Source organism: Mus caroli, chromosome 1 (genome assembly GCF_900094665.2).
Source record: "Mus caroli chromosome 1, CAROLI_EIJ_v1.1, whole genome shotgun sequence".
In the NCBI taxonomy this organism is placed as follows: Eukaryota; Metazoa; Chordata; class Mammalia; order Rodentia; family Muridae; genus Mus; species Mus caroli.
This window is the reverse complement of record NC_034570.1, coordinates 85344473-85371802: the sequence shown is the minus strand read 5'-3', so window position 1 is coordinate 85371802 and position 27330 is coordinate 85344473. Positions and strand designations below refer to the sequence as shown.

General features: G+C 49.6%; 1 protein-coding gene and 1 pseudogene across 7 annotated transcripts in view; one reads left to right on the top strand and one right to left on the bottom strand.

Annotated features, from left to right (window-relative positions):
- The first annotated feature begins 1396 nt into the window (after positions 1 to 1396).
- Ankmy1 (ankyrin repeat and MYND domain containing 1) overlaps positions 1397 to 27330 on the top strand; it is a 41988-nt gene continuing 16054 nt past the window's right edge. For 5 of the 7 annotated variants that reach the window (XM_029473848.1, XM_021159825.2, XM_021159816.2 and 2 more), the window contains exons 1-15: positions 1415 to 1473; positions 1702 to 1858; positions 4628 to 4817; positions 8076 to 8219; positions 14169 to 14638; positions 16325 to 16541; positions 16928 to 17086; positions 17959 to 18389; positions 19313 to 19484; positions 21236 to 21376; positions 21979 to 22119; positions 23580 to 23687; positions 24531 to 24662; positions 25826 to 25939; positions 26257 to 26422. In XM_029473848.1, the coding sequence (XP_029329708.1) occupies positions 1719 to 1858; positions 4628 to 4817; positions 8076 to 8219; positions 14169 to 14638; positions 16325 to 16541; positions 16928 to 17086; positions 17959 to 18389; positions 19313 to 19484; positions 21236 to 21376; positions 21979 to 22119; positions 23580 to 23687; positions 24531 to 24662; positions 25826 to 25939; positions 26257 to 26422 (2725 nt within the window). In that variant the 5' untranslated portion in view covers positions 1415 to 1473; positions 1702 to 1718. Of the gene's footprint in view, positions 1474 to 1701; positions 1859 to 4627; positions 4818 to 8075; positions 8220 to 14168; positions 14639 to 16324; positions 16542 to 16927; positions 17087 to 17958; positions 18390 to 19312; positions 19485 to 21235; positions 21377 to 21978; positions 22120 to 23579; positions 23688 to 24530; positions 24663 to 25825; positions 25940 to 26256; positions 26423 to 27330 lie in introns of all 7 variants that reach the window. The other 2 variants (XM_029473877.1, XM_021159843.1) reach the window with 1 other exon arrangement.
- Positions 11112 to 11270, bottom strand: LOC115032546 (annotated as a pseudogene).

Below are 27330 nucleotides of genomic sequence, written 5' to 3'. Positions count from 1 at the left end.
AGTGATCAAGGCGGGAGGTCCCCTTGTGGGTGGTGCCATCCCTGGGCTGGTAGTCTTGGGTTCTATAAGAGAGCAGGCTGAGCAAGCCAGTAAAGAAAATCCTTCCATGGACTCTGCATCAGCTCCTGCTTTTTGACCTGCTTAAGTTTCAATCCTGACTTCCTTTAGTGATCAACAGCAATGTGGAACTGTAAGCTGAATAAACTCTTTCCTCCCCAACTTGCTTCTTGGTCATGATGTTTGTGCCGGAATAGAAACCCTGACTAAGACACTCACCATTGCTTCCAAATGTCAGAATTGGGTCCAATTTGTGATTTCCAGTGATCTTCTTTGTTAACTTTTCAGTCTTTAACAGTTTTAGTAGAAAAGCCTCGTTCCCAGCCAGTGATTCACTGACTTCTATAGCAACAGCAGTGGCTCAGTGGGCCCCTTCATGTTTGCAGACACCCGTTTTGGCAAGGAAAGCCGCTAATTTGCTGAAAGCAAGTTGGCCTGAAATCAGTTTCCAATCATCAATCCCTGGAATCTGCCAAGTTTACCAATCCACCAAAATTTCAAAAGCTAGTGTTCCTAGGTTTTCTTAGCGAATGTTAACATATTATGAAAACATTCCTTTGGGGAGAGGATGGGACATTGGGATGATGCAAGGTCTCACGCTGGTCCAGGCTGACCTCTAACTTGGAGTGATTTTCCTGCCTCAGCCTCCTAAGTGCTGGGATGGGTTCCCCACTGTGCCTGGGGAATGTGTATGACAAACCGTGGAAATACAGCTTCTTGATCTTTGTCTGCTAAGTGCCCATGTATGCATTTATAAATATAAATCCATTTTTGGCACATCGTATCTTTTGGCCCAGTCTCACTATCTGTATCTCCTCCTAAGGCCCATGGGGCCTCAGCACACTGGTATCTAGCCATTCACTGTGCCTCTGGACTTATACTCCTGTGCATCCTGTCTGCAACCCTGTCCTGGAAGCCCCTCTCCTTGAGGTTCCCCCTCTGCCAAAACCAGGCTGCACCCACTGCTAAAGCTGAACTTGGCAATTAGACGGCCTTAACGAAGCCTTGGCTCCAGGGTCTTCCCCAGCTTTCTCTCATGAGTGCTGGTAGCTTCTGGTCCAGAGGCTAATTCAAAGTGGGTCTGACACGCTAATCCAGCATCCACAGAAGGATTTGAGCATTAGCGGTGGCAGAGCCTGCTTTCCCAGCTCAGGGATTGATGGTGTCTGAGACAGGCCGGTGTCAATCGCAGCTGGGCTATCTAATTGCAGATTTGTCCAGGGGCGGGTCTGAATGGGGTTTGGGGGGGGGGGGAGTGAAGGGAGGAGTCAGCACAACTTGGCTAGGATTGGCTGTAACTGGGCGTGGCCGTCTCCATGGCAACGTGACGCACTTCTGTACTGGATTTACCCCATTACTCTGAGACACTTGGTGTGATTTAGACCAAGGTTTCGGTCTGCTGAAGGTGACCCTGAGGTCAGTGGCCGAGGCTAGATCCCACATGGTCTTGACGACCCTTACAGTGGCGACCACTCCTGGGAAGGCCAGGGAACGCCCCACCCCCTTCCCCGGACTCCCATTGGCCAGTAAGCCCTTAGGAGCTAGAGGGGTCTACTAGAAGAATCCGAAAGGCTGCGGGCTGTTCCCCCAGCTGCCACTGTCCACGGTCCTGAGGGCGAATTGTGACCACAGATTTATTTCTAGGTTTGAAGAGGAGAGATATGGAAGAAGTTCGTTCCGTTGTTACCACGGACTCTCAAGGCTCGAAAACTTTAAGCTCCAGAGGTCTGGAGGGGCAAAATGGTCGGTCTCTTGACACTGAGAGCCAGGATTCCGTGAAGAGCGACAACTTCTTCAGAAGGTGCAGGGGGGACTTGAGGGCAGGAAGGTGTAATCAGTACCACGGGGCCAAGCATCCGCTGGAATTTAATATTGGGGCAGACCTTAAAAATTCCCTTAAAAGGGAACCTTGTATGGTGGTATCCTACTTTAATGACGGCATTGGGGAGACAGATCTCTATCAGTTCAAGGCCAGCCTGGCCTACATAGGGCAATCTAGACCATCTAGGGCTGTACAGTGAGACCCTGCGTGCAATATTACTATTATTACTGCTACTGCTGCTGCAGCTAATGTTACGATTACTACATTGCTCAAAGTTCATGTTGACTAGAGCTCTGCTTTTTTTTTCTTCTTCTTCTTCTTTCTTTCTCTATACCTTTTCTCTGCCAACTGGAGCTCACAGTCACAAGGTTCTAGGAAGCAAGGCTTCATGAGCTCAAACACACTGATACCTGGACCTTGGGCTTCTGGCTCCTAAAACCAGGTGGTTTGTGGAAGCTGCCTAGCAGACTCACACAGTCTCTCTCACAGATGAGGAAACTAAATCACAAAGGGAGCCAGGAATCCAGTTAGGATGAGCAATTGGAAGTGGCAGAGCCAGGTGACTGGGCCCTTCCTTCTGTGCCAGCTGCTCATCTCTAAAGCCTCTTCACTGGCCTTTCCAGCTCTCTCGGTTATAGTTCGATTTTTTTTTTTTATTGAATTCACATTTTTTTTCCAGGAACATTCCCTTTCTTTCCTCTTATTGATAGCCCTTTCCAAAGAGTAGCCAAGTGGTCTTGTCCATGTTGGGAGGCAGGAACTTCAGGCCAGGTCTCACTTTGTTAATATCTCTGTTTAAAAAAAAAAAAAAGTGCCAAGGTTAAATGGTGCAATACAGACTCAGACTCCACCCTCAAACAGTGCTGGAGGTGGAAAACCAAGAGCAAAGGGCCTCTGGCTCAATGTTCTTTCAGAGATCTCTTCCTGGCCTGTATTGACCTCCCTCTGTCTGTGCGTTTCATCTCCCATTTGTGTGTCCCTATGCCCAAAAGAAGGTGCCCTTCTCATGAAAACTAGTTACCCTGACCTAGGGTCCAACCTAATCACCTCAGATAGGAAGGACATTTCTGAGCTACTGGCTTTTAGGATTGCAGCATTAGGATTCCAGCTCAGGGCTGGGGATGTGGCTCAGTTGTAGTGTTTGTCTAGCATGCCCAAAGCCCTGGGATCAACCCCTCCAGACCAGCACAAGCCTGTCATGGCAATGAGAGGCTGCAGTTCCACATCTGGGAGGCAGAGGCAGGAGGGTTGATGTTCAAGATTACCTTAGGCTTCATATTACATCTGAGGCCAGCTGGGGCCACAGGAAGACCTGTTGGACAGGGGAAAAGAAAAGAGAAGAATTTACAACAGTCTACAACAGTGCCTTCCACCTTATCATGATAGTTCGAGTATCTGTCCTTCCTGGCTTCTTTCTATATAATGATATAAAGATGGTATAGGATACCAAATATTTCATCTCCTCACAGTGGGAGCCTTTCTCTATTGGGTAGATGCTGAGCTTAGGTTCAGTGCACCTTTACAGGCTCTCAAGATCTTGCTGGTGTGCTGGGTCAGGGGTTTGTTAGTCAGGTTTTTTTTTTTTTAACAGAACAGAATTAACAGAGTATATATGTTATATTCTGTCATATATAATATATAACACATATAATATGTTATATATACATATATACACATCTACATATACAAATTTGATATATGTGATATATTAAAGTGGCCTACAGGCTGTGGTCTGAGTAGTCCAACAATTGCTGTCTCCTGAAAGAAAGACCAAGCAAGAATCTGGTAGTTGTTGAGACCACAGGTCAGATGGTTCAGCTGATCTTTTGTCTTTGTTGTAATACCAAATAAGTAGGTTCTAACAACAGTGAAGGACTGCCTCAGCAGCAGGAGGGATGAACTTGCCCACAAGAGTGAGGACAAGCAGGCAAAAGCCAAAGCTTCCTGCTCCCACATCCTCTTTCATAGGCTGCAACCAGATGGTGAAGCCTGGATTTATCGAGACTCTTCTCTCCTCAGACGATCCAATCTAGAAAAATCTTTCACAGGTGTGCCCAACTGCTTGGGTTTTAGTTGGTCCCAGCTGTAGCTAGGTTGACAACCAAGGCTAATCCTCACAGGGTCTGAGGGATGCCACGTTGTGTGCTGCCAGCCTAGCCGCCAGGCAGACTTTGGAATGGGTTGGTTTCCAGAGCCAAGGTAACAGTACATGGCACCCCGGGAGAGCTGAGAGGAGGCTGGCAGGGGAGTGGGTTTAGGCTGAGATCAACACAAGGTCGACAGTGAGGCAAACCTGTCTCGGGCACACCTCTCCCTAGTGCCATACACATATTCTGCAGCTGTCCATCTGTCTGTCAGTTTGCTACCCCTCCAGGTGTTCTTAGATCTTTCCTGGATCTACCTGTGTATTCGAGTGTCTGTTTCTTGCCCAGCCTGAGGCTGGTCCTGTCAGCTCAGAAGGGAGGACTGTGCTGTGGGCACATCGTCTGGAAATAGCTAGAGGGGCTGACAGGTCCTATCTCAGGGGTGGGCGCATTTACTGTTGTCAGTTTGTGCCATTTCTTCTCGGTTCATTTCCTGTGCAACCCTGGCAATCGTTGCATCCTGTATGCCTCGGTTTCCCTTTGAGGAAATCTGGATGCTTGGGGCTATCTGGAGATTGATGTGAGATGGGGGAGGGTGGTACTCCGTGCAGAGCCACTCTCCCAGCATTCCTCATTGCTTCTCCTTTGCCTTCTGTCTTTCTAGGAGCAGTCCAGGGGATCTCGGAGAGGATGAGGAGGAGTCTGAAGGCACCGTGGGCGATCAGGACCTGAAGGGGACTTACAAGCAGCTTGTCCAAGGGGTTCAGGAGTGGCAGGATGGCTGTGTTTACAAAGGGGAGTTCGGGCTCAACATGAAGCTTGGATACGGCGAGTTCTCTTGGCCCACAGGCGAGGTAGGGAGCTTCAGCAGGGCTCTCTTCCTGGGAGCAGGTGTTGTAGACCTTTTAAGTGGTCCACATGATAGGACTGAGGCTTTCTACAGAATTCCAGAGAAGTTCTCCGCACATTTCCACATCGTGTTGTGGGGTCTGAGAAGCTACGGCTGAAGAAGATTTTGTTGTTGTTGTTGTTTTTTGTTTTTTTACTCTGGGTGAATATTTTATTATTTAAAACATTCTCATTTATTCTTTGACAGTTTCATACCTGTTTACAGTTCATCTTGATCATATTTACCCCACTCTCTGCTCCCTTCAACCCATCTGACATGTCCCCTCTCTTTTCTAAGTTGCTCACTGAGTACAATAGTGGTCCTCACATTTACATGGGTGTGGGACTCTTTACTGGAGCACAGGGCAACCTACCAGCAGCCACAACCAGAAGAAAACTGACTTTCTCATCCCCAGCAGCCATTAACTGCCAGTAAATAGCCCCCAAGCTAGGATGGGGGCACTGGAATCTCATGTAGGTCTTGTGCAGATAGCCACAGACACAATGAGTTCAGGAGTACAGTGGCCATGGCATGCCATAAACCCAATATTTTACAGATCTGCACCCCGTCCTCTGGTTCTCAGTCTCTCCCCACTTCTTTTTTTTTTTATAGAGAGATTTTATTTGTGTATTTTATGTATATGAGTACACTGTAGCTGTACAGATAGTTGTGAGCCATCATGTGGTTGCTAGGAATTGAATTTTGGACCTCTGCTCACTTTGGTTGGCCCTGCTCGCTTATTCCCTGCTTGCTCTGGTCCAGATTTATTTATTATTATATCTAAGTACACTGTAGCTGTCCTCAGGCGCACCAGAAGAGGGTGTCAGATCTCATTATGGATGGTTGTGACCCACCATGTGGTTGCTGGGATTTGAACTCAGGACCTTTGGAAGAGCAGTCAGTGCTCTTACCTGATGAGCCATCTCACAGACCCTCTCCCCACTTCTTCTACAGTGTTCCCTGGGTCTTGGGAGTGGGAGATAGATTCCGGCATCCCATTTAGGGCTGAGCACTTAGCAATCACTTATTCCCAGTGCTTTGACAAGTTATGAGTCTCTGCACCAACTGCTGCCCACTTTGAAAAGGAAGCTTTTCTGGCCAAGGTCGAGGGCAGCACTAATCCATACATATGAATAGTTAGAAGGTGGCTCAACAATAGACGGATCTGGCAAAACAACAGCAGTAAGTTCTTTCCAGGAGAGCAAAATGTCTTAAAACTTCAAATTTCTGCAGAGACTCACATATTTCACCTTCCTGAAATTGCTTGCTGTTTAAGATTAAAATGATGACAAGGATGCTCTCAACTATCAAATGGGAAAGCACCTAAGATCCCTAGGCTATACCCAGGACCTAAATGGAGACTTCTGGGAGGCAGGGACCCAAGGCTGAGCCCACGACCACCTTTGTCTGTGCTTTCTGGTATCAGTGGTTGGGTAAGATGGCTCCGTGTATAACGAAAGGGGATGCAGTGTGTCTGAAGCCCGGTAGGGCCACAGGGGAGTAGTGCTTTGAAGCCCTGTGCTCGTTCTGTTTTCCTGTTATGCATGTCTAGGGCAGCCCAGCAGCCATCTGATGCTGCTCATGGCGCCAGGGGAGTCATGGACTCCTCTTCTAGTCCTCTGTTCCATGGTGCGACTCTGCCTGTGGCAAGGCACAGTTTCTTTAATGTGGGGCTCAAGACTAGAGTTACCTGGTCCATCCTCCAGCATCTAGGCCTCCCATTGATTCAAGAAACAGGAACTTCTCAGCCTTGTTTCTAAAGCCCCATGAGCCCAGCTCCAGTCAGGCTATGTTGATCCAGGCAGCTGTGGCCTGGGGCAGGACAGAGGTAGGCATGCTGTGGCCATCTACTCTTTCTGGCAGGAGCATTTCAGAGCAGGGGAGTTACATGGAGGTGGAATGGGGTGGGGAGTGTATATGAATCAATGGAGGTATATTCACCTAGAGGAGAGCAATGGGGATGGGGGGAGAGAAGTTGTTCACGATGGGGTCTTAGGGTTTCATTGCCGTGAAGAGGTATCATGACCAAGGCAACTTTTATAAAGGCAAACATTTAACTAGGGCTGAGTTACAATTTCAGAGATTCAGTCCATTATCATCATGGAGGGAAGCATGGCAGCAGGCAGGCAGACATGATGCTGGAGGAGCCTAGAGTTCTACATCTTGATCCAAATGCAGCCAGAAGGAGACTGTCACATTGGGCATATCTTGAGCTTAGGGGACCTCAAAGCCTGCCTACACAGTAACAAACTTCCTCCAACAGGTCACACCTCCTAATAATGTCACTCCCTACGGCCTAGCATTCAAACACATGGATCTATGGGAGCCAAACCTATTCAAACCACCACAGATGGGGTCTGAAGAGAATTGAGGTGTCAAGATAGGAAGAAGGGCATGAGTCCTCTAAGACCCAGAATGGGAGGCCCCAGCAGTCCTGGAAGACATGGGTAGCAGGAGCCAGTTTGGGGCTCCATGTTGATGGTGATGCTCGAGTGTTTGTGTCTCAAGTCTTCATCTGGCTTCTCATTTGCCCACTGTTCATGGCTTCTTCACAAACCATAGCTAAGGGCTCCTGGCCCAGCATCTTCTGAGGATGGAGATGCCACCTAACAGCATACAGGACAAGTACACAGCCTGGGGGACTGGTAACACCTTCCTTCTCTCTCCCATGCCCTTTGATATACTCACCTGACATACTTACCTGAAGGGCTCAGGCAGGACAAGGGCGGGCAGAGGCTCACAATGGACCCAGTACTGAGGAGTCATCATAAATCGACCCTACTTTGTTCCCAGCCAGGTTCAGGGTCCCCTACCAGCAAGCATCCTCCAGCCAGCTTGGCCTCTGTTACCTGATGGAGAGCTCATAGGGTGGGGTCAGGACTCCTAGGAGGGAAGGGCTCTGCCAAACCTAGGGTGGGTGCTGGCCTGGCAGCAGCTCTATGCAGTTCTGAACTTCCCAAGCTAGTCCAACCCACAGCAGAGGGCAGGGAAGATGAACTCGTGGGCTGGCTGCCTGGAGACCTCTCTGGGTATTCTGAGTGACCAATGCCAGTTATCACATTGGCCACCTGGACTAAAAGAAGTCTTGTGTCTGGGCTCCCAAGAGGCCTATCACAGCTTTGTAGTCCTCATTCAGCCAGGTGTTGTAGTCTGGCTTAGCAGTCACCTACAAAGGTAATGGCCTCTCTTTGATAGGAGGCTCATGGACCTCTCCTCTTCATAGGCCTACCATGGGCAGTTTTACCGGGACCATTTCCATGGCATGGGCACCTACACGTGGCCGGATGGCTCCAGCTTCACAGGCACGTTTTATCTCAGCCAACGAGAAGGCTACGGGACCATGCACACAAAAACAATGTTATTCCAGGTGAGGAGATGCCGTGATCACATGATAGGTGGGACTGCCCATGTGTTCACGAGGGTCTGGCTGCTGTGTGTTCACTCGAGGGGCAGGGTTGCCATGTGTTTATATGAGGGGAGAGGCTGCTGTGTGAACACATATATGAGGAGTGGGGTGCTGTGTGCTCATGGGAGGATAGTACCACAGTGTGTGTATGTCTGGAGGGGCCTCTGTGTGTTTAGGTGAGGAGTGGGGGGGCAGCTATTATCTAGGACACTAGAGAAAAAGATATTCAGGCTTTGGAAAAGTTAAAACAGAAGTAGCTTTCTCATTTTAGTGACTGTAATGCTAACAATAATAAGGATCTAAATAAAATAATGAGAATGTGCTGGGCGTGGTGGTACATACCTTTAATCCCAGCACTCGGGAAGCAGAGGCAGGCAGATTTCTGAGTTCAAGGCCAGCCTGGTCTACAAAGTGAATTCCAGGACAATCAGGGCTACACAGAGAAACCCTGTCTTAAAAAACAAACCAAAAAAAAAAGTACCATGAATACTTATTTTTAATATATGAAATAGCTCTTTCTTATACATATTATTTAAAATTTGCCTTTTTTCCCACCCCTTAATTTATTACATATACTTCACAATTATATGCAATCATATATTAGAAAGTTTTGAAAGTTTCAATGAGTGTAGGTTTGTGTGCTCTGGGTACTGAATGACTCCCTCCCCCATATGTGTGCCCCATGCCTTTGTCCAGTTAGCCATGGCTGCCCTGCTGCCTGTAATTGGGCCTTTGCTTGAGAGGGCCACAAGGTGGCGCCCTGCAGAGCCATTCTGTGTCTTCCTCTTGGCCTGCAAGGCAGATCCAGCTCCATAGCCCAGTGTTCCTGTTGTTTCTTTGGCTATTGAAGTCTCTGTGATATGGAATCAACACAGCTCAACTGAAAGAGCTTTAGACTGTTTCCTGTTTGGGTCGATTGTGAATAAAGCCGCTATGCACACACGTTTAGTTGGATTTTGTGTGTTCATGTAAACAGTAAATGCGTGGTTTTTGTTTTCCTGGGAAAACTTGTAAGTGTAGTCTGAGGGCCATGTGTTGGGATGCTTCCCTTCTATGATGTTTGTCCTGACCAATGGATGCAGGGTGGCAGTCTGCATCCTTGTGATCCCTGCTACACTCCCAGCCACCCCCCCCCCTTTTACTTATTTTGAGATAGCGTCTGATCAAACCGCAGAGCCTAGCCTTGAACTAACTGGGTAACCCAGGCAGATCTCAGCTTTGCAATCTTCCTACCCAGCTTCCCAATAGCTGGGGTTACAGGCCTTTATCTGCATGCCTACCAACTTTATAGTGTTCTTCTTCTTTTTCTAAAACCTGTTTGTTCATGTGGAGGTCAGAGAACAACTTTGTGGAGTTGGTTCCACATTTACATTGGTTTGGAGAATGGACCTCTGGACAGTAGGTTTGCATAGCAAGTCTCTATCTGCTGAACCTCTCATCCACACAAGGCTAACTTTTTTTTTTTAAATAAATACCTCTCCTCTCCTTTCCTCTCCTCTCCTCTCCTCTCCTCTCCTCTCCTCTCCTCTCCTCTCCTCTCCCTCCCCCTCTCCCCCACACCTCTCTCTCCATCCTGAAGACTGCATGACCACAGTTTGTCTCCCCAAGTCCCTCACTCCCCACCTCCCCTCTGACTTCCCCCATTCATTCCTCCTCCATTTCTCTTCAGAAAAAGGTGGATCCCCCATGGATAGCAATTGACCATTGCAAATCAAGTTTCAGTAAGACTAGGTACCTCCCTTCATACTGAGGCTAGAGAAGGTGACCCAGGAGGAAAGGGTACCTAAACCAGGCAAAAGAATCAGAGGCAGCCCCTGATCTCACTGTTCGGAGTCCCACAAGAAGACCAGGCTACACAACCGTAACCTCTGTGCAGAGGGCCAAGGCCAACTCCTAAGTGCATTTCAACAGCTGCTGACTGACCACAGTGTCTTCCTGACTCACAGACGTTTGCTGTTTGTATTATTTTAAGTTGAATATAAAGTTTTTGTTTTTTATTTATTATCCTTTTGTCTGTTGACTCTGCCGGTGGTTGAACTTGGTAAGTTAGAATGTCTCAGCACCATTGAAGAAATTTAAAATGACTCCTTACAGTTTCAGCTTTATTACTCTGAGACCATGTTATTTCTTTTATAGGTAGATTTTTTAGATTCATTACATGTCCCTGGTATTTGTTTTATGCCCTTTTATTATAATAAGCTGATGTACCCTTTTTAAAAAATAATCGCTTCAGGCCAGGTTTAGTCCCAGCACTTGGGAGGCAGAGGCAGGTAGATCTCTATGAATTGAAAGCTAGCCTGGTCTATATAGCAAGCTCAAGGATAGCCAGAGCTATATATATAGAGAGACTCAGTCTCAAAAACAAACAAATAAAAAAAAACAAAAATAAAATAAGCAAAAACCCTTTTCACTGTTTTATGACCCAAAGTCTAATTTTAACGTTAATAAAGTTATATAAATTTGGGGGTATTATTTTCACTGTGTCGTGCCTATCACCATAATTTTAAATAATTTTGGCAGTGCTGGAGTGGAACTCAGGGCCATACACACGCTAGGATTATGCTCTCCTGAGCTACCCTTAGCTCCCACAGACCAGATCACAAAGATTTTTTTAAGGAAAAAAAATATCTGAAGAGCTTTGATCGTCAGTTATATTTAAAAGTGATATTTTGGAAAGATTGAACTAAATACAAATTCTATAGTAAAATGAATTCTCCCTCAGGACAAGAGATGTAGCCTGTTTGGCAGAGTGTTTTTGGAGCATACACAAAGCTCCAAGTGTGATCAGCAGCACAGCATGAGCCAGTGTGGCAGGGCATGCCTGCTATCTACACAATGCTCTCAGGAGGACCAGCAGGCTAAGCTCAGTCCTGGACATTTATTTCAAGGCGAGCCTGGGATATATGAGACTCTGTCTTGAAAAAAATTAGAATTTTACACAATTTTTTACTTGCTGTAGTGTGGCTACTAGAAAATCTACACTTGATCTTAGCCAAAAGGCAGAGAAGCGATGCTACTAGAAAATCTAAGCTCATGTGTTTTTAGCTCGTGGTTTCTCATCTGCTTTTGATGAGGTGTGCCAGTGTTAGTAGACACACATTTGGGTGAAGCCTGCTGCCTTGTATGTACTATTCTGACATCACTACCCAACATTCCCCTCTCTCTCTTCTGACCTTCATTTGGATTGACAGAATATTGAAAAAAATCATCTCCCTCCATTATTATAAGAGCATTACACTCTATCCTTTTAGGATGCCCCACAACAGTACAGTACAAGATGAGGTCTCAGTTTGAAAATTGCAAGACTGAGTGTAGACTATTTCAACTCCATTTTCCTATTTTGAGTTATATACTATTTTAATAACTATGGAAAGCACACATTTCCATATTTTGGACAGCATATCAGGAGATGCGTGCTTTGTTGTTCCTTTTCTACATCGTTCTTTAGGGCACAGTTCTTTTGAGACTCGTGTATTTCTGTGTTCCACTTGGTTTTATTATAGAGAAGTGCTTCACTGTGTGGATATCACACGGTTTTGCTGTTGTTTTGTTTGTTTGCTTTTAATTCACTGATAGACATTCTTTTGAGATCTTTTGAATTTTTGGTTACTGCAAACCACTAAGAACAGTTGCCTCTCAGTCTTCATGCAGGCACATGTGTGTGTTCATTGTTAAAAATACCTAAGAATGAGGGTGCTAGTTACAATGTTAAGTGTGCAGTGAGTTACAATGTTAAGTGTGCAGTGAGTTACAATGGTAAGTGTGCAGTGAGTTACAATGGTAAGTGTGCAGTGAGTTACAATGGTAAGCGTGCAATCAGTTTCAATGGTAAGCGTGCAATCAATCAGTTTCAATGGTAAGTGTGCAATCAGTTTCATAAGACCACTCCAAGCTGCCAAGTGGCCATGCCATTCCAGCCATCAATAAAGGGACTGCCATGACTCCAGGTTCTCCTCAGCACATGGCAGTCGGTCTTTTTGACATTAGTATCTGTGGGCACATTGTGGCATCTCCTTGTGATGCGAGCTTGGAGCACTTTGGTGGCAGGTAATGCTGAGTCTCTCTCACTCTTGTCTGTTATCTGTCTGTGTGCAATCAGTTACAGTGAATTGTCTGCATATATGTTTAGTGTTCATATGTTAGTGTTTATGTTACTATGGTTAAAGAGCTCTTTATGCTACTCTGTCATATGAGTGTTTACCAGTAATACAATTTGAAATCAGCCCTCAGCCCTATGGTGTCTTTCCTCATCTGTATCCTTTGAAGAATAAATTTAATGCAATTAACATTAAGCGTAGGACTTGTGTGTACTAGGCAAGCGCTGTGCCAGTGTGAACTACGCCCACAGTCCTCTTTTTAGCTTTGTATTTTGAGAGAGGGTCTTACTGACTCACCCCGGCTGACCTGGAACTCACTCTGCAGTAAAGTTTCACCTTGAATGTATAGTCCCCCTTGCCACAGCCCTGGAGTGGCTGGGAATACAAGCCTGTTTTGTTGCGAGGTGCCAACCTGTGACTTCAATGACCCTTGGATTATCTTCTTGAGTTGTTTTCTACCAGTAGAGCTGCTGGGTCTTGAGCAAGAGCACTTGTGGGACACACACACACACACACACACACACACACACACACACACACACACGACATCTTTTCCCCCTGGAGTGCCTCTTTCCTTATAGTCCTTGTCTTCCGTGGCTTTCTAGTTTCTCTTCCTGGCCCATGTGCTCTTGTAGCTTCCTACCTAAGTGTCTCTTGAGCTTTCCAGAGAAAGTGCTAGCTCCTTGCTAGGCCCATCAAGCCTGCAGACCACCTGCCTCCTTTGACTACCCAGCGACCTCCAGGCATCTTTTGATGCCAGTTTAGAAGACACATGCCTTTTGGGAAGCTAGGGCTTTCCTTTGACCCCTGCACCAGACCAGAGCTCGATCTTGTTGAGATCCTTCTCTGTATACCCAAGGCAAGTGGTGACGGAAGCACTCGGAAAGGTCTAGAAACCGAACGGTCCCTTGGGAGATCATAGAAAGCAAAGGGCAGTCCCTCTCCTCTTCTTTCTGCTCTCCTCTTCTCCACTCTGCTTTTTCCCCCTCCTATCCTCCTTCCCCTCTTAGCTCATACCCCTGGGGGCTGGGTGCATCGCTTCATGAGAGCTGACCAGTGAGCACAACCTGCCCGAGTAGAGGGAGTTTGCTACTTTCAGTGAGTGAGGAGCACTCTTTGGAGCAAAGTCTCCCTCAGCTAATTGAGTGGGAGAGGGAGGGCTGATGCAAATCCCCACTGGAAGGCTCCTTTCCATGCATGCACCCATGGACACACTCATCTCTAAGTCGTGAAAAAGGCAGTTCAGAAAAAGGCAGAGCCACATACTCTGAGAGGGAGGGGGCATCTTTTGATGCCAGTTAAGAGCACGAGGAACAAAGTCTACTGAAGGGCTAGAGTGAATCAGAATGACAGGTGGGGGAGGGCTGGTCCTAGTAAACTTTTCTGAAGGATTCTATCTGAAATCAACCAATAAAAAGGCTTTGAATTTTGAATGTTCACCGAGTGCAACAAAGCAGGCAGCCATTTCCCTGTCTTCATAAGCACAGATGCATGTAAGAAAAGCTGCCTGCCTAGCAGCTAACTCCAGGGCTGCAGAGGTCTCTAGGAGGCGAACATCCCTGCATGTCTCCATCACGGCCTCAGCTGGCAGCCCTTGGTCATGCCCTCAGCTGAGAGAGAGGCTGTCCCCACCCCTGCCCTTTGTCTTCCAAACTTGCTCTGTTTGAGTGCCTCACATACCTCACACCTCAGTCTGTGGAGCGGATGAGTACTTCTCTCAGGAGTACATTTTCCTCTGCTGATTTTAGGAAACTGTCACCTGGTAGAAAGCCTGACTGAGTGTCTCTCCTGGCCCTGTGGGCTCCCCTTGCAGGGATTGTACAAAGAGGACCAGAGATTTGGGCCAGGCATCGAGACCTACCCTGATGGCAGTCAGGATGTTGGACTGTGGTTCCGTGAGTACCTCCTCAAGCTGTGCACAAGGGTTCCCAGCGGTTTCTCCTTGGTAAACTACCCAGAATTCTTGGCCTTCCTCACAAAATCGAGAAGGAGACTTGATCTNTCAGATGAGAAGGTGGAGTTGGGTCTTTCTGAGGAGCAGGACCCCTTCTTCTATGACTATAAACAGTATCTCCGGAATGATGACCTAAAGCTGCCTCCAGAGATGCACGTCTATTCGACCGACAACAGTCACCTGCCCATGACCGACTCCCTGCGCCAAGAGCTAGATGACCGCATCTTCATGAACGAGATCCCTCTGTTCATTGAGGACGAAGAACCCTGGCTCATAACAAATGAGACTCCTTTGTTGGTCAAAATCCAGAAGCAAACTTACAAGTTCAGGTGATCTTCATTTTTGTCCCCTCACTGAATAAGGAATCCCTTTCAGGAAGAGTTCTTATGTTTTCCACTGCGCAGCTACAGCCAAGGGCCTGAGTACTGTTTAGTATTGCTTGTTGGATGAATGTGAACACACAGCATTTGCTTTAGTGACTCAGCCCTTCCCGTGCTGAGAGACCAGACAGGTGCCCTGAGAGGAGGGAGCCAGGCAGAGACCTGAGGCATCTGTGTCTCAGAACTAGAGCAGACCACTGTAGGGGATGTCCCTTCGGATAAACTCCTGAGCAGTTACCTGAGGTGAAACCTTGGGTTTTGGACCTGTGTGCCTTCCATTTTCCGAAGGCCAGAGCTTGTATGCTTTAAGGCAAGGTTCCTATCTGCTAATAGAATTTCTGTGAGTCAAGTCCCCGTGCATACCAACACAACAGAAGAGATAGCTATTTTCAATACTTGTTAATGAAGGGTCTGACATAGAGCCAAGGGTAGAATTCAGGGAAGGAATGGGGCCTGAAAACTGGTTAGACCTTTGACCTTTCCAAGGAAAGCCATGGAAACTTACACTGCCCCACCATATCTGAAGATAATCTGGGGTATGGAGGGTGTGCTGGGAAAGTCACCTGGGGAAAACTGTTAACCCTAAAAGTTTAATACTCAAGAATCTTCTACAGTTCTTACATCCTTAAACATGGCCTGCAGATGCCAGTGGACATTTTAGAATTAATTGATGGGCGCCAATGACTTTTCCATTTATCTACTCATCCATCCATCCATCCATCCATCCATTCACCCATCCACCCATCCATCCACCTATACACCTTCTTTACTGACCCATCAATCAGTTCATTCATTCACCCACTCATCTATCCTTTCACCCGTGCAACCACACTTACATCTATCCACCCATCTACCCATCCATCTAGTCACTCTCTGTACCCACTTACCCTCTCCATCTACACTGCCGTACCTGTCTTCCAGTCCATTCCACCCATGAATTCCCTCATGTACCCATGCATTCCCTCATGCACCCATGTATCCAACCCACACAGATATCTACTTACTCACTCCATCCACCCACCCACCTACCCACCCATCCATCCACCTATGCCATGCATCCATCAACTGTGCTCATAATCATTGATAACTATTGAATGAATAAACCCATGAGTTCTTGATTGTGAATGGCATTCTGAGCACACGGAAAACTCCATTGTTGTGTGATGACCCTGGGCTAGGGGCCATGCTCTTCTCTACTCCAACAGAAAGCAAATGAGTAGAAGGTGGGATGTGTGTGCTTGGCTCTGAGCAAGTGGGGCTGTGTGTACGCCAGCTTTCTGCCCACTCAGGGTTCTGCTGTTGAGAGTAGATTTCTCAGCAAACCTGGAGTGAGCCGGAGGAGTCAGACATGTATAAGGATTAGTTGTAGTTCTCGCTGAACACTTTATCTCTAGATCACATGTCTCCTTCCCTGGGTATTCCATCCTGATTGTAACTGACTGGCAGTGCAGCCATCAGGGCTCAGGGTGATAAAGGAGTGGTAGAGAATAGAGAACCCAAGGCTGGAAGCAGAATTCTGGTGGGTCAGAGGAATGAAGGGTGGAGGGAGATAGCTCCTCTTGGGTTATTTGTCATGGAAGGTATTAGGCTATCCAGATTCTAGTCCAATATCAGCGAAGCATGTTGTATTGCCAGGAACAAGGATGCTCATACCAGCTGGAACATACCTGCCATCCTGGAGGGGAACCGCAGCAGGTTTGGGCCCAGCGGCCCCAAGGAGCAGATTTCCAAGAAGATGATCATGAAGGCTGAGGAAGGGGACTATAACTGGATTTTTGGAATCTTGAGGGACAACCTTGCCTGTGCTGACGTGGCTGACTCCAAGGGTTACACTGTGCTGGCCGCTGCGGCAGTAAGTCCTTTTTGTGTAGGAACGCTGGCCTGTGGGCTGCCTCCAGTGGCCCACTCTAACAGGGACTATCTGATAGGAGCTGCTAAGCAAAACCCCATGTATCCAGTTGTAATGTTCAAGGCCAAAAGGAGGAGGCCTGGGAGTGGTCCATTCATTTCTTCATCACATACCCTGAGTGTCCTTTCACCAAGGATGAGCATGCGTACTGTGTGTGTCCTGCTCATTGCAGCCTTGATGCATGTGTGTGTGCTTGTGCATGTGTGCGTGTGTGTGTGTGTGTGTGTGTGTGTGTGTGTGTGTGCGTGGCAAGCATGGACGGCGGGTGGCCCTCCTCTGTCTGCTGAGGGCTAGCTTCTGTGTTCATAAGTCTGTCCTTGCCTCTCCAGATGCATTCTCACCTGGACATTGTGAACCTTCTCCTGGATTACGGCGCTGACGTGAACAAGCGCTCGGACGAGGGCATCACGCCCCTCAGTATGTGCTTCCTCCAGTATTATCCCTGCAAATCCTTCCACCCCAACATTGCTGAGAGGACCCTGCTTCAGGTCAGCCCCCGTTGACCACTGCAGCACCATCACCTGCTATACATCCTCCTGGCTATCTACCTAAATGGCCACAGCTCCCTCCCTGATGTGTAAACCAGGGCTACACATGGGGAATGGAAAGATAAGGCTAGTTGGGGAGAGGGTCAGAAGAGAGTGCCTGGGAACTCCCAGAAGCATCCTGAGCCATTCCATGTGGAACAAGGGGTGTGTGTCCCCTATGAGCCGCCATGTGCACAACAGCCTGGGGTCTGAGATGTGCCTCCCCACTTCAGCATGCTGGAAAGGGCAGTGTGGCTAGGGAAGGGGCAGAGAATCCACACGTCTAACAGACTCCTAGCCATGTGGAGGTCTTCAGGCCAGGGGCTTCTCTTTGAGAGCCAAGGTGCCTGAGGACAGAGGACAGGGGAACCAGCACTACTGGACAGAAATATAATTTAAGCTGTAACACAAGGCATGCATATATAATTAAAATTTTTCAGTAGTCATATTAAAAAGAGAAAGCAGGGAAACTAATTTTAATGATGTAGTTTTATTTAGCATGGAGCATGCAATACAGGCCCTGCCCTGTGTGCACAAAAGAACAAGAGTGGGTCGTCTCACCAGCAGCTCCTCCTTGGCTTCTACAGCACTGCCCGGTTCTAGATAGAGCACATTGTGTAGGCTCAGGAGGCACAGGTGGCATGGTAAGCCCTGACAAGTGGCAGCTTGCTTCTGGTATGGGGCAGTGACTTCAGAATCATCCCTGCCCCGGCAAAGGTGTGTAAACTGTGAAGGAACTCTGTGCTGCCACTCAGGTTCTTCCAGGGGCTGCTATGGAGAGAAGAGCTGCAGCCCCTTCTCCTAATGAGACCTTTTTTGGTGCTTTGCCATAGGAATCTCCTAAATCCTTGGTCACCCCCAAAATTTCATTCTTGCTTGCGGATGCAAATATAGATTATCTCTACGATGTGGGCATGCCCGTAGCAGGTGGAGATGAAGTGAAGACAAGCAGCCTGGATGACTCCCTGGCCTCCATGCAAACCCCAGAGTCCAGCAACATGCCTCACAAGGAAGAAGTCTCCCCAGTGAAGACTGTCAGCACTGACGTAGAGAAAGAGTCTGAGGAAGCGGCAGAAAATGTGGATGCGAGCACCTTGTACAGCGTCGATACAAATTTCGAGTCTACCAAGTGCCTGCGGAACTACACTATTAATGTCTCGAGGGACATCATGGAGAAGAGTGCCCAGGCCTACAGTTCATTGCCACAGCACCCCTGCTTCCCATACAAAGGGACCGTGAGGAAAATGGCACAGTCCATGGTCGAGTAAGTCACTGATATTCTATGGCAGGGATGGAGGATGGCTTCCAGGATGAGTCGCGTTCAGTGGGTACCCATCACAGTGCTGCACCACCGCTAGGAGCAGTCTTCTTGAATTTGTGACGGCTGGTCTTAACATCCACTTGACACAAGCTAGAGTCATTTGGGAGGGAGGGACCTCAACTGAGAAGATGCCCCCAAAAGATTGGGCTGTGGGCAAGCCTGGGGTGTGATGGCTGATGTGAAAGGACCCAAATCACTAAGGGTAGTGTCACCCTTGGGCTAGCGGTCTTGGGTTCTGGGTTCTGTAGGAAAGCAGGCTGAGCAAGCCATGGGGAGAGAGCCAGTAAGCAGCACTCCTCCATGGCCTCTGCATCAGCTCCTGCCTCCAGGTTCCTGCCCTACTTGAGCTCCTACCCTTACTTCCCTCAATGATGAACCTGGAAGGGTAAAATAAAATAAACCCTTTCTTTCCCAAGTTGCCTTTTGTCATAGTGTTTTGTCACACTAAAAGAAACCCTAAGACAGCATCCTTGCAAGGGCACTATTTGATGGGGCTGCATTCTCAACAGGTGGTCAGTGTGTGGTATGTGTGTACGTACATCCACCTCACTGTCTGGCACGCACCCTAGGAGGGGCTAGTGCCCATTTCAGTGAAGTTAAGTGACCCATTCTTGGCTGAAGTCCTGCAGGACCACAGCTGAGGTTGACTGGGGCAGCTCGCACAGGGAGGTTTGTTGTTAGCTATGCTTATGAGCCTCCCAGGGAGAGAAACGGCCTCCTTGGGTAGGCTGCCCTTGGAGCAGGTTCTTCCTGGGCAGGAAAACTAGGTACTGGGTACAAGGTGTTTGTGTTGTCAGCACCCCTCATCCCTTGCTTAGACGATCCTGTCCCTCCCTCCTGTGACCCTGCCCTTCTGGTCCCTACAGACGCAGAAATCGTTGGATGACCATCACGTTGCTGCTCCGTAGAGGTGCTGATCCTAACCTGTGTCAAGTGCCCATGCAGGCTCTGTTTCTCGCCGTGAAGGCTGGGGATGTGGAAGGGGTGAGGCTGCTACTGATGAGTGGGGCCCAGACGGACATTCAGTTTCCTCCACAGGTAGGTATCGGTGGCCACAACTTGGCAGCGGCAAGATGGATGTGGGGCACACACAGACTCCCAAGTCCCTCTTCACAGAAGCCCATAGCTCCCCAGAGCCAGGAGTAGAGCTGATTCACCCTCCTGTAAACACCTGGTGTGTGAAGTGTTAGCGACACCACAGGAGGGAGGTGGCCTCCCGGTGAGGTTTCATGGTGTCAGCAGATATGGTTCTGAAGCTGCACTATCTATCTCTTACAGTGCACCATGACACATCTAGTGTTCTAATGCATTCCCTTCCCTGTATCTGAAATAAGTGTAAAATAAGGGCGTACGAGGGGAAGCCAAGGGCAGATCCACCCTCCTTCACAGTGACATCAGCTTTATGGAGAGACAGGAAGAACCGAAGGAAACTGTGTTTGAATCCCTAAATCCAGCCAGCAAAAACCAAGCCTGGGTTTCCTGCCCACCTGTCTGTTTCCATGTCTCCCTTTGACTAAGTCTGTGTCCCTTCTGTCTTGCACTGTTGCTGTCCACGGTGGAAGCCAGTGGTCTGTTCGGCACTCTCAGGCACCAGTTACTTCCCATTTGAGCTAGGCTCACCTCTTGGGGAACACATAAACCTGTGTGTGTGCTGGAACACCGAAGATGGAAACTCAGAGCTGCTACAGAGGTTCTTGGACTTCCTGCGGTTCAGGGCTCAGTTTGTCTAAACCTTGCTCATCCCCATACCACATACCACAGTTTGCTCAGTCACAGAAACCACACTACTTCAACTCCCAATGTCCCTGGAAGCACCCCCTCCTGTCCCGCCCCAGGCCTTGTGCCCTAGGGAGAAGGTCAAGGTGAGGCTGGGCTCCCTGCACAGTTCCCATCTGACTCCAGCATCCCTTGTTGGGCTTCCCTATGAAACCCGGTAAAGAATATCACCTCGCCATAGCTCAGTGGTCTCAGCTGCACTGTGTCCCTTTGTCGGAACTCTGATGGTGGTTCAGATCTCGGCAGTGGCAGGAGTTTGCCCCAGGCTGTGTGCTGTGTAGAGTTTGCCCCAGGTTCCTGTGTTGGAATATTCCCCTGTTCGACACATCCCCTCCTGGTGAGCTCTTTCTGCTTTCTAGGCTAACCACACCCTGCCTTCAGGGAGTTCTCCAGGGACACTTTCCTATCTGAGTGAGGTCACACTGAACTGGGCTGGGGACAAGTGGGGCATATCTTCCTAGCCACAGCCTGGCTGCCCTGACTGGCTTCTCTTAGCTGCAGGGTTCCCATGACCACAAGCTGCTGGAGCTCAGAGACAGTCCATCAGGAACCATCTTCAGAGAGACGGGGAGAGGGATGCTGTGGGGACAATCAGAAGGCTGGTCAGGAGCTATGTGGCTATTAGGTTGTGGTATCTGAGCCAGAGCCTGGAAGGGACAGGGAGGTGCTACTCTCAGAGGATGGTGTCAGACAGATGGCCTAGAATCAACTGGCTTCAAGCCAAGCAGTCACAGCTGTGGCCCTGGATGCCTGTGTGTTACCCGGACACCTGTGGGTTACCTGGCACATCGAGAGCATTCAGTCCATTTGCTGTTCGTGCCCTCCTGGGCCTTCTGGTCCTGCACCCATGATGTTGGTGTGAAGGAGATGGTACTGCGGTTACCTGAAATTGTTGCAGTAACGTATGCATCCTCTCATCTGCTCAGGCAGCAAGGACCCTGACATTAACCCTAACCTCACCTCACCTGCCTGGCTGCAGGTTGGGTTTCACCCTTACCACGCTTCCTCTGCAGTTGCAGTCCCTGACCCCGCTCCACATCGCAGTCTCTCTTCCCGGGGAGGAGGGCGTGAAGATCACTGAGCTGCTGCTCCACGTGATCACTAACGTGGATGCCAAGGCGGCGGACGGGGACTACGCGTACAAAGGTGGCAAGGTGCGGCTCTGTATGGACCTGTAGCTGTCCCTACCGACAAGGGGCTTGGGGTGGTACAAAGCAACTCATATGTAGGCTCTGACCACTGTGCTCCTGGCCATAGCCACTTCTGGTGTGGACAGGCCAGGTGGGTCAGCACCCAACCGTGGCCATGGGAGGAAGTAAGGGCTGGGGATGTAGCCAGGCATGGATGTAGCCAGCCTTTAATTCCTAATACTCAGGAGGCAGAGGTGGGTAGACCTTTGTGAGTTCTAGCAGAGTCTACATAGTAAGTTCCATAGAGAGACCCTGTCTCCAAAAGTGGGAGGGGCTGGGGATGTGGCTCAAACGGTTTAATGGTTTCCTAGTATGCAGGAAGCCCTGGATTTCATTCTTCAGTACAACACAACAACAACAACAACACAAAAACACAGCTACCACCACAGTAAAACAGGCTTGGTGGTGCTTGCCTTTGAGTCTAGAGGCCATTTTGAGTGACTTGAAGAATTCTGAGGCCTATGTGTGGAGGGTTGTGGGAAGACACCCCACATCTGTAGTCTGCAAGTAGGCACTCTGGGGAGAGGGACACTCAGGACCTGACTCAAGCCTTGTGTTTCCCACAGGCTGATCTCCTGCCCTCAAGCCTGAAGCTCAACAATGAGCCGGGCCCACCCAAGAACTACTACTCCACACACACATTCATCCCAGAGGAGGGCGGGCGCACAGCTCTGCACGTGGCCTGTGAGAGAGAGGACAACAAGAAGGTGAGCAGCCATGGGGCCCTGACCTGGGTTGGCTGGTTTGTCACAGAGAGGAGTGGGACAGTGGGGGGAAGGGACGGGCTGAGTCCTGAGCCTAAGGGACTGTAGGCCAGGCAAGAGCTGCATTCAAATGTGATTGTGTGTGTGTGTGTGTGTGTGTCTATGTTTTACCTGTAAGGTGGGATGCATGCATCCATGTATCTACATGAGTGGGTATTGGGATGTGCATGCTTGGGTACTGCATCGGGTACTCCTGTGTCTCTGTGATAGACCTAGACAGGAGATGGAAGCTCTGGTGTGAGTGGGCCCCCCCCCTCTCGTCACAACTTGAGAAGTTGGCTTCTCAAGGTAGGAGTCTGGGCTGCTGCAGCCAGGCCACGGATTCTGAAGCTGCTGCGGTGAATTTTCCAAATCTACCATACTCCAAGTGGAGTTGAACTCTGTCGGAGTGTGAATGGAAACCATGAATAGGGCCCATGAGTACTCCGGCACTGACACACTCTCTAGCCATGCATGGACCCACATCTGGCTTGGCCTGAGGTGCCATGTGTAATCTTTTTGTGCTTGGGTCTGACACACTTGGGATTCAGGGACTCCCAACCCCCAGCCATCCTCTTGCCTTCACGGCCCTGTAGCACTTAGCTCCCATGCACCTGAGGACTCAGTCCGAGCTCGGCCTGTATAGGAACTGCCCAGAGGAGACTGAGTGGCCAGAGCAAGGTCAAGGAATTGGGAGGCTGGGGTGGGGGAAGTTCCAGGGTACAAATGCAGGATTAGAGGTAATGTTGGACGGGGTGGGAAGGAGGAGAGAGGCAGTGACTGATCCATCAGATCACAGCTTCCTTAGAAGGAAGAGAAGGAGCTAGGCACAGGGTCCCACCATTCCCACCAGAACCGCAGAGGGCAGCTGGGAAACCCATGCTGGGGACAGCTTCAGGTGGAAGCTGAAGCTGCAGCAAAGGGGCTGGGGAAGGAGATTGGTCCTAGCTCCTAGGATTTGTCACGTCCCGAGGGTGTAGCCTCCGCAGAGCATTCAGGGCAGCTAGAGAGGAGTCCTGGCAGCAGTGGGAATAGAGAGGCCACTGGTCACCAGCAGAGCTGGGGGAAGAGGCTCGCAAGTAGTCCCAGCTGAAGGAACTTCCCTCCATTATCCCTGTCAAAGGTCAGGGCCTTGTGTGTGGCCATGCTAGCATCACTGTCCTTTGTCCTTTGAAAGCATATGTCCGGCAATTTATTCACTGGCGCCTTTCCTGTTTTGAATGTTTGGAATCTGACTGAAGCTCCTCCGTCTCCCCCACCCCATGTCCCTGCCTGGAGTCTCTGCTTAGGTGGTGCTGGTGCAAGGAGCAGACAGTTGAGTGGTTGGCTTGGTTTTGAAAGTGCCAATTGTGTCCTTGGCAGCATGTCCAGGCTCCTGGGGGTGGTGCCTCTGCCTCCATATGCTTCTGCCTTTCTTCCCGCAGTGTGCCAGGGACATCGTGCGGCTCCTTCTGTCCCACAGAGCGAATCCAAACGTGCTGTGGAGCGGCCACTCCCCGCTCTCGCTGGCCATTGCCAGTGGGAATGACCTGGTGAGAGCTTCTCTCTACCCATGAGTCTGACGCCCCTGCACCTGAGCACCCAGCCGCCTGCCTTGGGCCCCTGCCTCTTGTGTACCTGGCTCTTATGCCCACAGCTCCCGTGTACAGGGGCACCAGGCAACAGTGCGATTTCTGCCACCTCTGAGCCTCTTCCTCCAATCAGCTACTATGTTTGTGGTGTCATTTTTCCATCTACCCAATTTCCCACTCACTAAGCCATCCAGCCACCTACCCGTCAATTTAGCCATAGGGCTACTCAGCCCGCGTTTTCTCACCCACCCACTTGTTCATACATCCAGACTACCAGTGGCCTACCATCCCAACTCCTCATCCAGCCCTCCTTCCAGTTAACGTGTGCTTACTCAGCACCTTCTGTGGGAAGACAGGCACCACTATGAGCAGAAGGTTTTGAATAGTCTCTGGTTTGAGGACCCCCGCTCCCACTCCCCCATACACACATTGTAGCTGGAAGCGTCAGGCCCTAAAGCAGCAGGCAGCACAGTTTTAGATACTGATGAATGTTGTTAAGAAAAAGGAGAGTTGAGGAGGGAGTGGCCAAAGGAGGCAGACAGGATGTGCTCCTGACCAGTGGTGTGTACATGGCCCAGAGCCACTCTTTCCCAGGCTAGAAAGTACGGCAGGAACAGTACCCATCAGAGCAGCTGCACCAGTATGTGCACCAAAATAGTGTCAGAACCAGGTTCTGGGTAGAACCGCACCTCCTCCCTAAGACGCTCAACCACGATCCTTCCCACCCATCACGTTCCCTGTGGGTGGGACCTATGGGTAGTACCCAGGACTAATGGTCACTGAGGAATTTGTCTGTGCGTCCAGGTTGTGAAGGAGCTCCTGTCCCAGGGAGCTGACCCCAACTTGCCTCTGACCAAAGGCTTGGGCACTGCCCTGTGTGTTGTGTGTGACCTGGTCTATGAGCAACAGAGGAGCGTCGACAACAAGATTGCCCTGGTGAGTGAGGGGAAGCGTGGGAGGATGCTGGGAAGAGGTAGGGGTGGAGAGTACCTGCTGGGTTCAGGGTGGGATAGGCTGGGTCATCCTAAGATCATGTCCGTGACTAAAGTAGCCTAGCGGACACAACATCCAGCACCCACCCTCCCCACCCCCACAGCGCTTGGGAAATGAGATAGCGTCAAGCTGTCGGCAGTGTCTGGACCTAGCAGGTCTGCATGCACATTGCAGGTTACCTGAAACCCGGGTTTATGACCTATGTTAGTGAAATATGCTAAGAAAGCAGACAGTACATTTGTACCTTTCCACAATGCCTGAACACATTTATTTAGGGTTTTTTTTTTTTCCTGGTGAGACAAGGTCTTGTTCTGTAGCCCCACCAAGCTTCAAACGTATAATCTTTTGCCCCAGCCTCCTAAGTGCTGGAATTATAGCTGTCCTCTACCACACCCAGCTGGAATTTATTGAACAAAAGCCACGTCTAGCCCACAGGCCGCTGCTCACCACCCCCTCCTGATTTTACTTGGTAGTCAGCTTCAGCTGTCAGGATTGGACTCCAAGCCTCGCTGTGAACCTGATAACCCTCAGGCTGCATCTCACACAATTAAATGTTCAGGTTAAGTCATGGCTCTAGGGTTCCAGGAGGTTACACTGGAGCAGCTGTGACACCTGGTGCGTGGGCATAGGGCACTGCTCAGCTGGGTAAGCTGGATTTAGCTTCTGAAGGTTGACTGACACCCTACTCTGTGTGTGTGTGTGCCACCTTCTGTTTATCTACTCATCCCTCAGTGAGCTAAAGGGGTATCCCTATGTCTTAGCCATCATGATTTTTGATGCTACCATGACCATGAATGGAATCAGAGATGGCTCTCCAGGGAATGGCGTCTCAGGATGAGGCCAAGCCTGTCTACCCTATTTGCCTCTGGCTTTTTCACACACATGGGGGATGGCCACCATGTAGGCAGTAGGGAATCACAGCCCTTCTGGACAACTGTAATCTCCTCCGGCTGCCTTTCAGCTATCGAGTATGCCCACACGAACTGGGAGTCACGCACCTTATGATGTGTTCATGTGTGGAGCTGCCCTGCACAGCCCCATGTTGAAGGTGGCTTCTGCCACCCCTCCAGTGGCCTTGTGTGCTTGACAGATTCTGTGTTCTTCAGATTGACCGGCTCATTAGCTACGGGGCGGATGTCCTGAACCCTGTGACTCTTGTGCAAGGCGATAGGACGGCTGTGGGCACGGCAGTCGACTATGGCTACTTCAAGTTCTTCCAGGTGTGGCTTTGTCCTGAGCAGGACTTCTCTGAGACCTGGCTTCTCTTGGATAAAACTAGGAGCCCACAGTCAAGCCTGGTCTTCTTAGGCAGAAGACCTCATGATGGTGAAAATGTGCTGTTGGGTACCTGTGAGCAGGTGTCCTTCTGTGTCCTCACAGTCACGTTTCTGAGGACAGAGAGGCAGCCTGCTTACTCAGTCACTCTGTAGTGTCGGGTGGGGTGGCCGGAAGTCCTCAGAGACCACATTCACCAGCATGTGGCTGGCTGGTGAATAGCAGCCCCAAGGACTCATTGTGACCCTGTACTCTGTCACAGGACCGGAAGATCGCCCACTGTCCCTTTCACGCTCTGATGCCAGCAGAGCGGGAGGTATTCATGGCCCGGAAAAGGCTGCTGGAGTACTTAGGCTTGCAATTGCGCCTTGCTGTCCTCAGCAAGGAAAGCCGGCTGGACACGAAGGCCCTGTACCTGAGCAAGAGAGGTGGGTGAGGCTCCTCAGGGTGCATCCAGTAGCTCCGTTCTTACCCAACACCCTCATCTGCTCAGCCACATCTGACCACCCCCTCCCCCATGACAATGGCCCTGATGGTCTCACTTTCTCAGTCGCATCAAACCAGAACCCTCCCTGTACCCACCGATTTCCCCACACACGTCCACTGTCTGCCTCTCTATCACAGCATCCCAGTTGCCCACCTGCATTACATCCTTATACCCACAGATGCCCTCGCTCATGCTGTGCCCAGCACACACCTACCCACCCACATGAAATGCCAACATGGGACTCCCTGCCCGCACCCTGTTTCCTACCTCCACATACCCCAAATGATACCCATATATACCCCAATACCCACCACCAAAACATGTAGGGTTCACTTATCCACACCCACTCCTGCATATAAACCAACCTCTACCTCCTCTTCATTGCCGTGAATTTAGCCACAATTAGGCTCATCAGCTCTTTCCCCCACAAACTAATTCACTTCTATCCCACAGCCACATTGGCTTGCTGCATATATGCCTGTCTACCCAACTGCACACTCACATTCCAATATCCTGGACCCCGACACATGTCTATCCTCCCCAACACCCACACTCACATCCACCTACCCCTGTTCTCCACAAATAGTTCCCAGTTACATGCCCACACTTACACACAGCCATCTACACAGCTGTCCTTACACACCAGACTACCATCCTCTCTTAGGCACAGTAGCACCCTCCTACACACACTACTCACATTCTCGCCCTTAAACATATCAGCACTCCACATTCATGCCCCGGACTTACATAGTGCAAACACACACACACACACACACACACACAGAGCCACGAGCTATTCTGTACCTTTGTCTCTGCCCACACAAACTAAATTTCCCTGACACGAGCAGT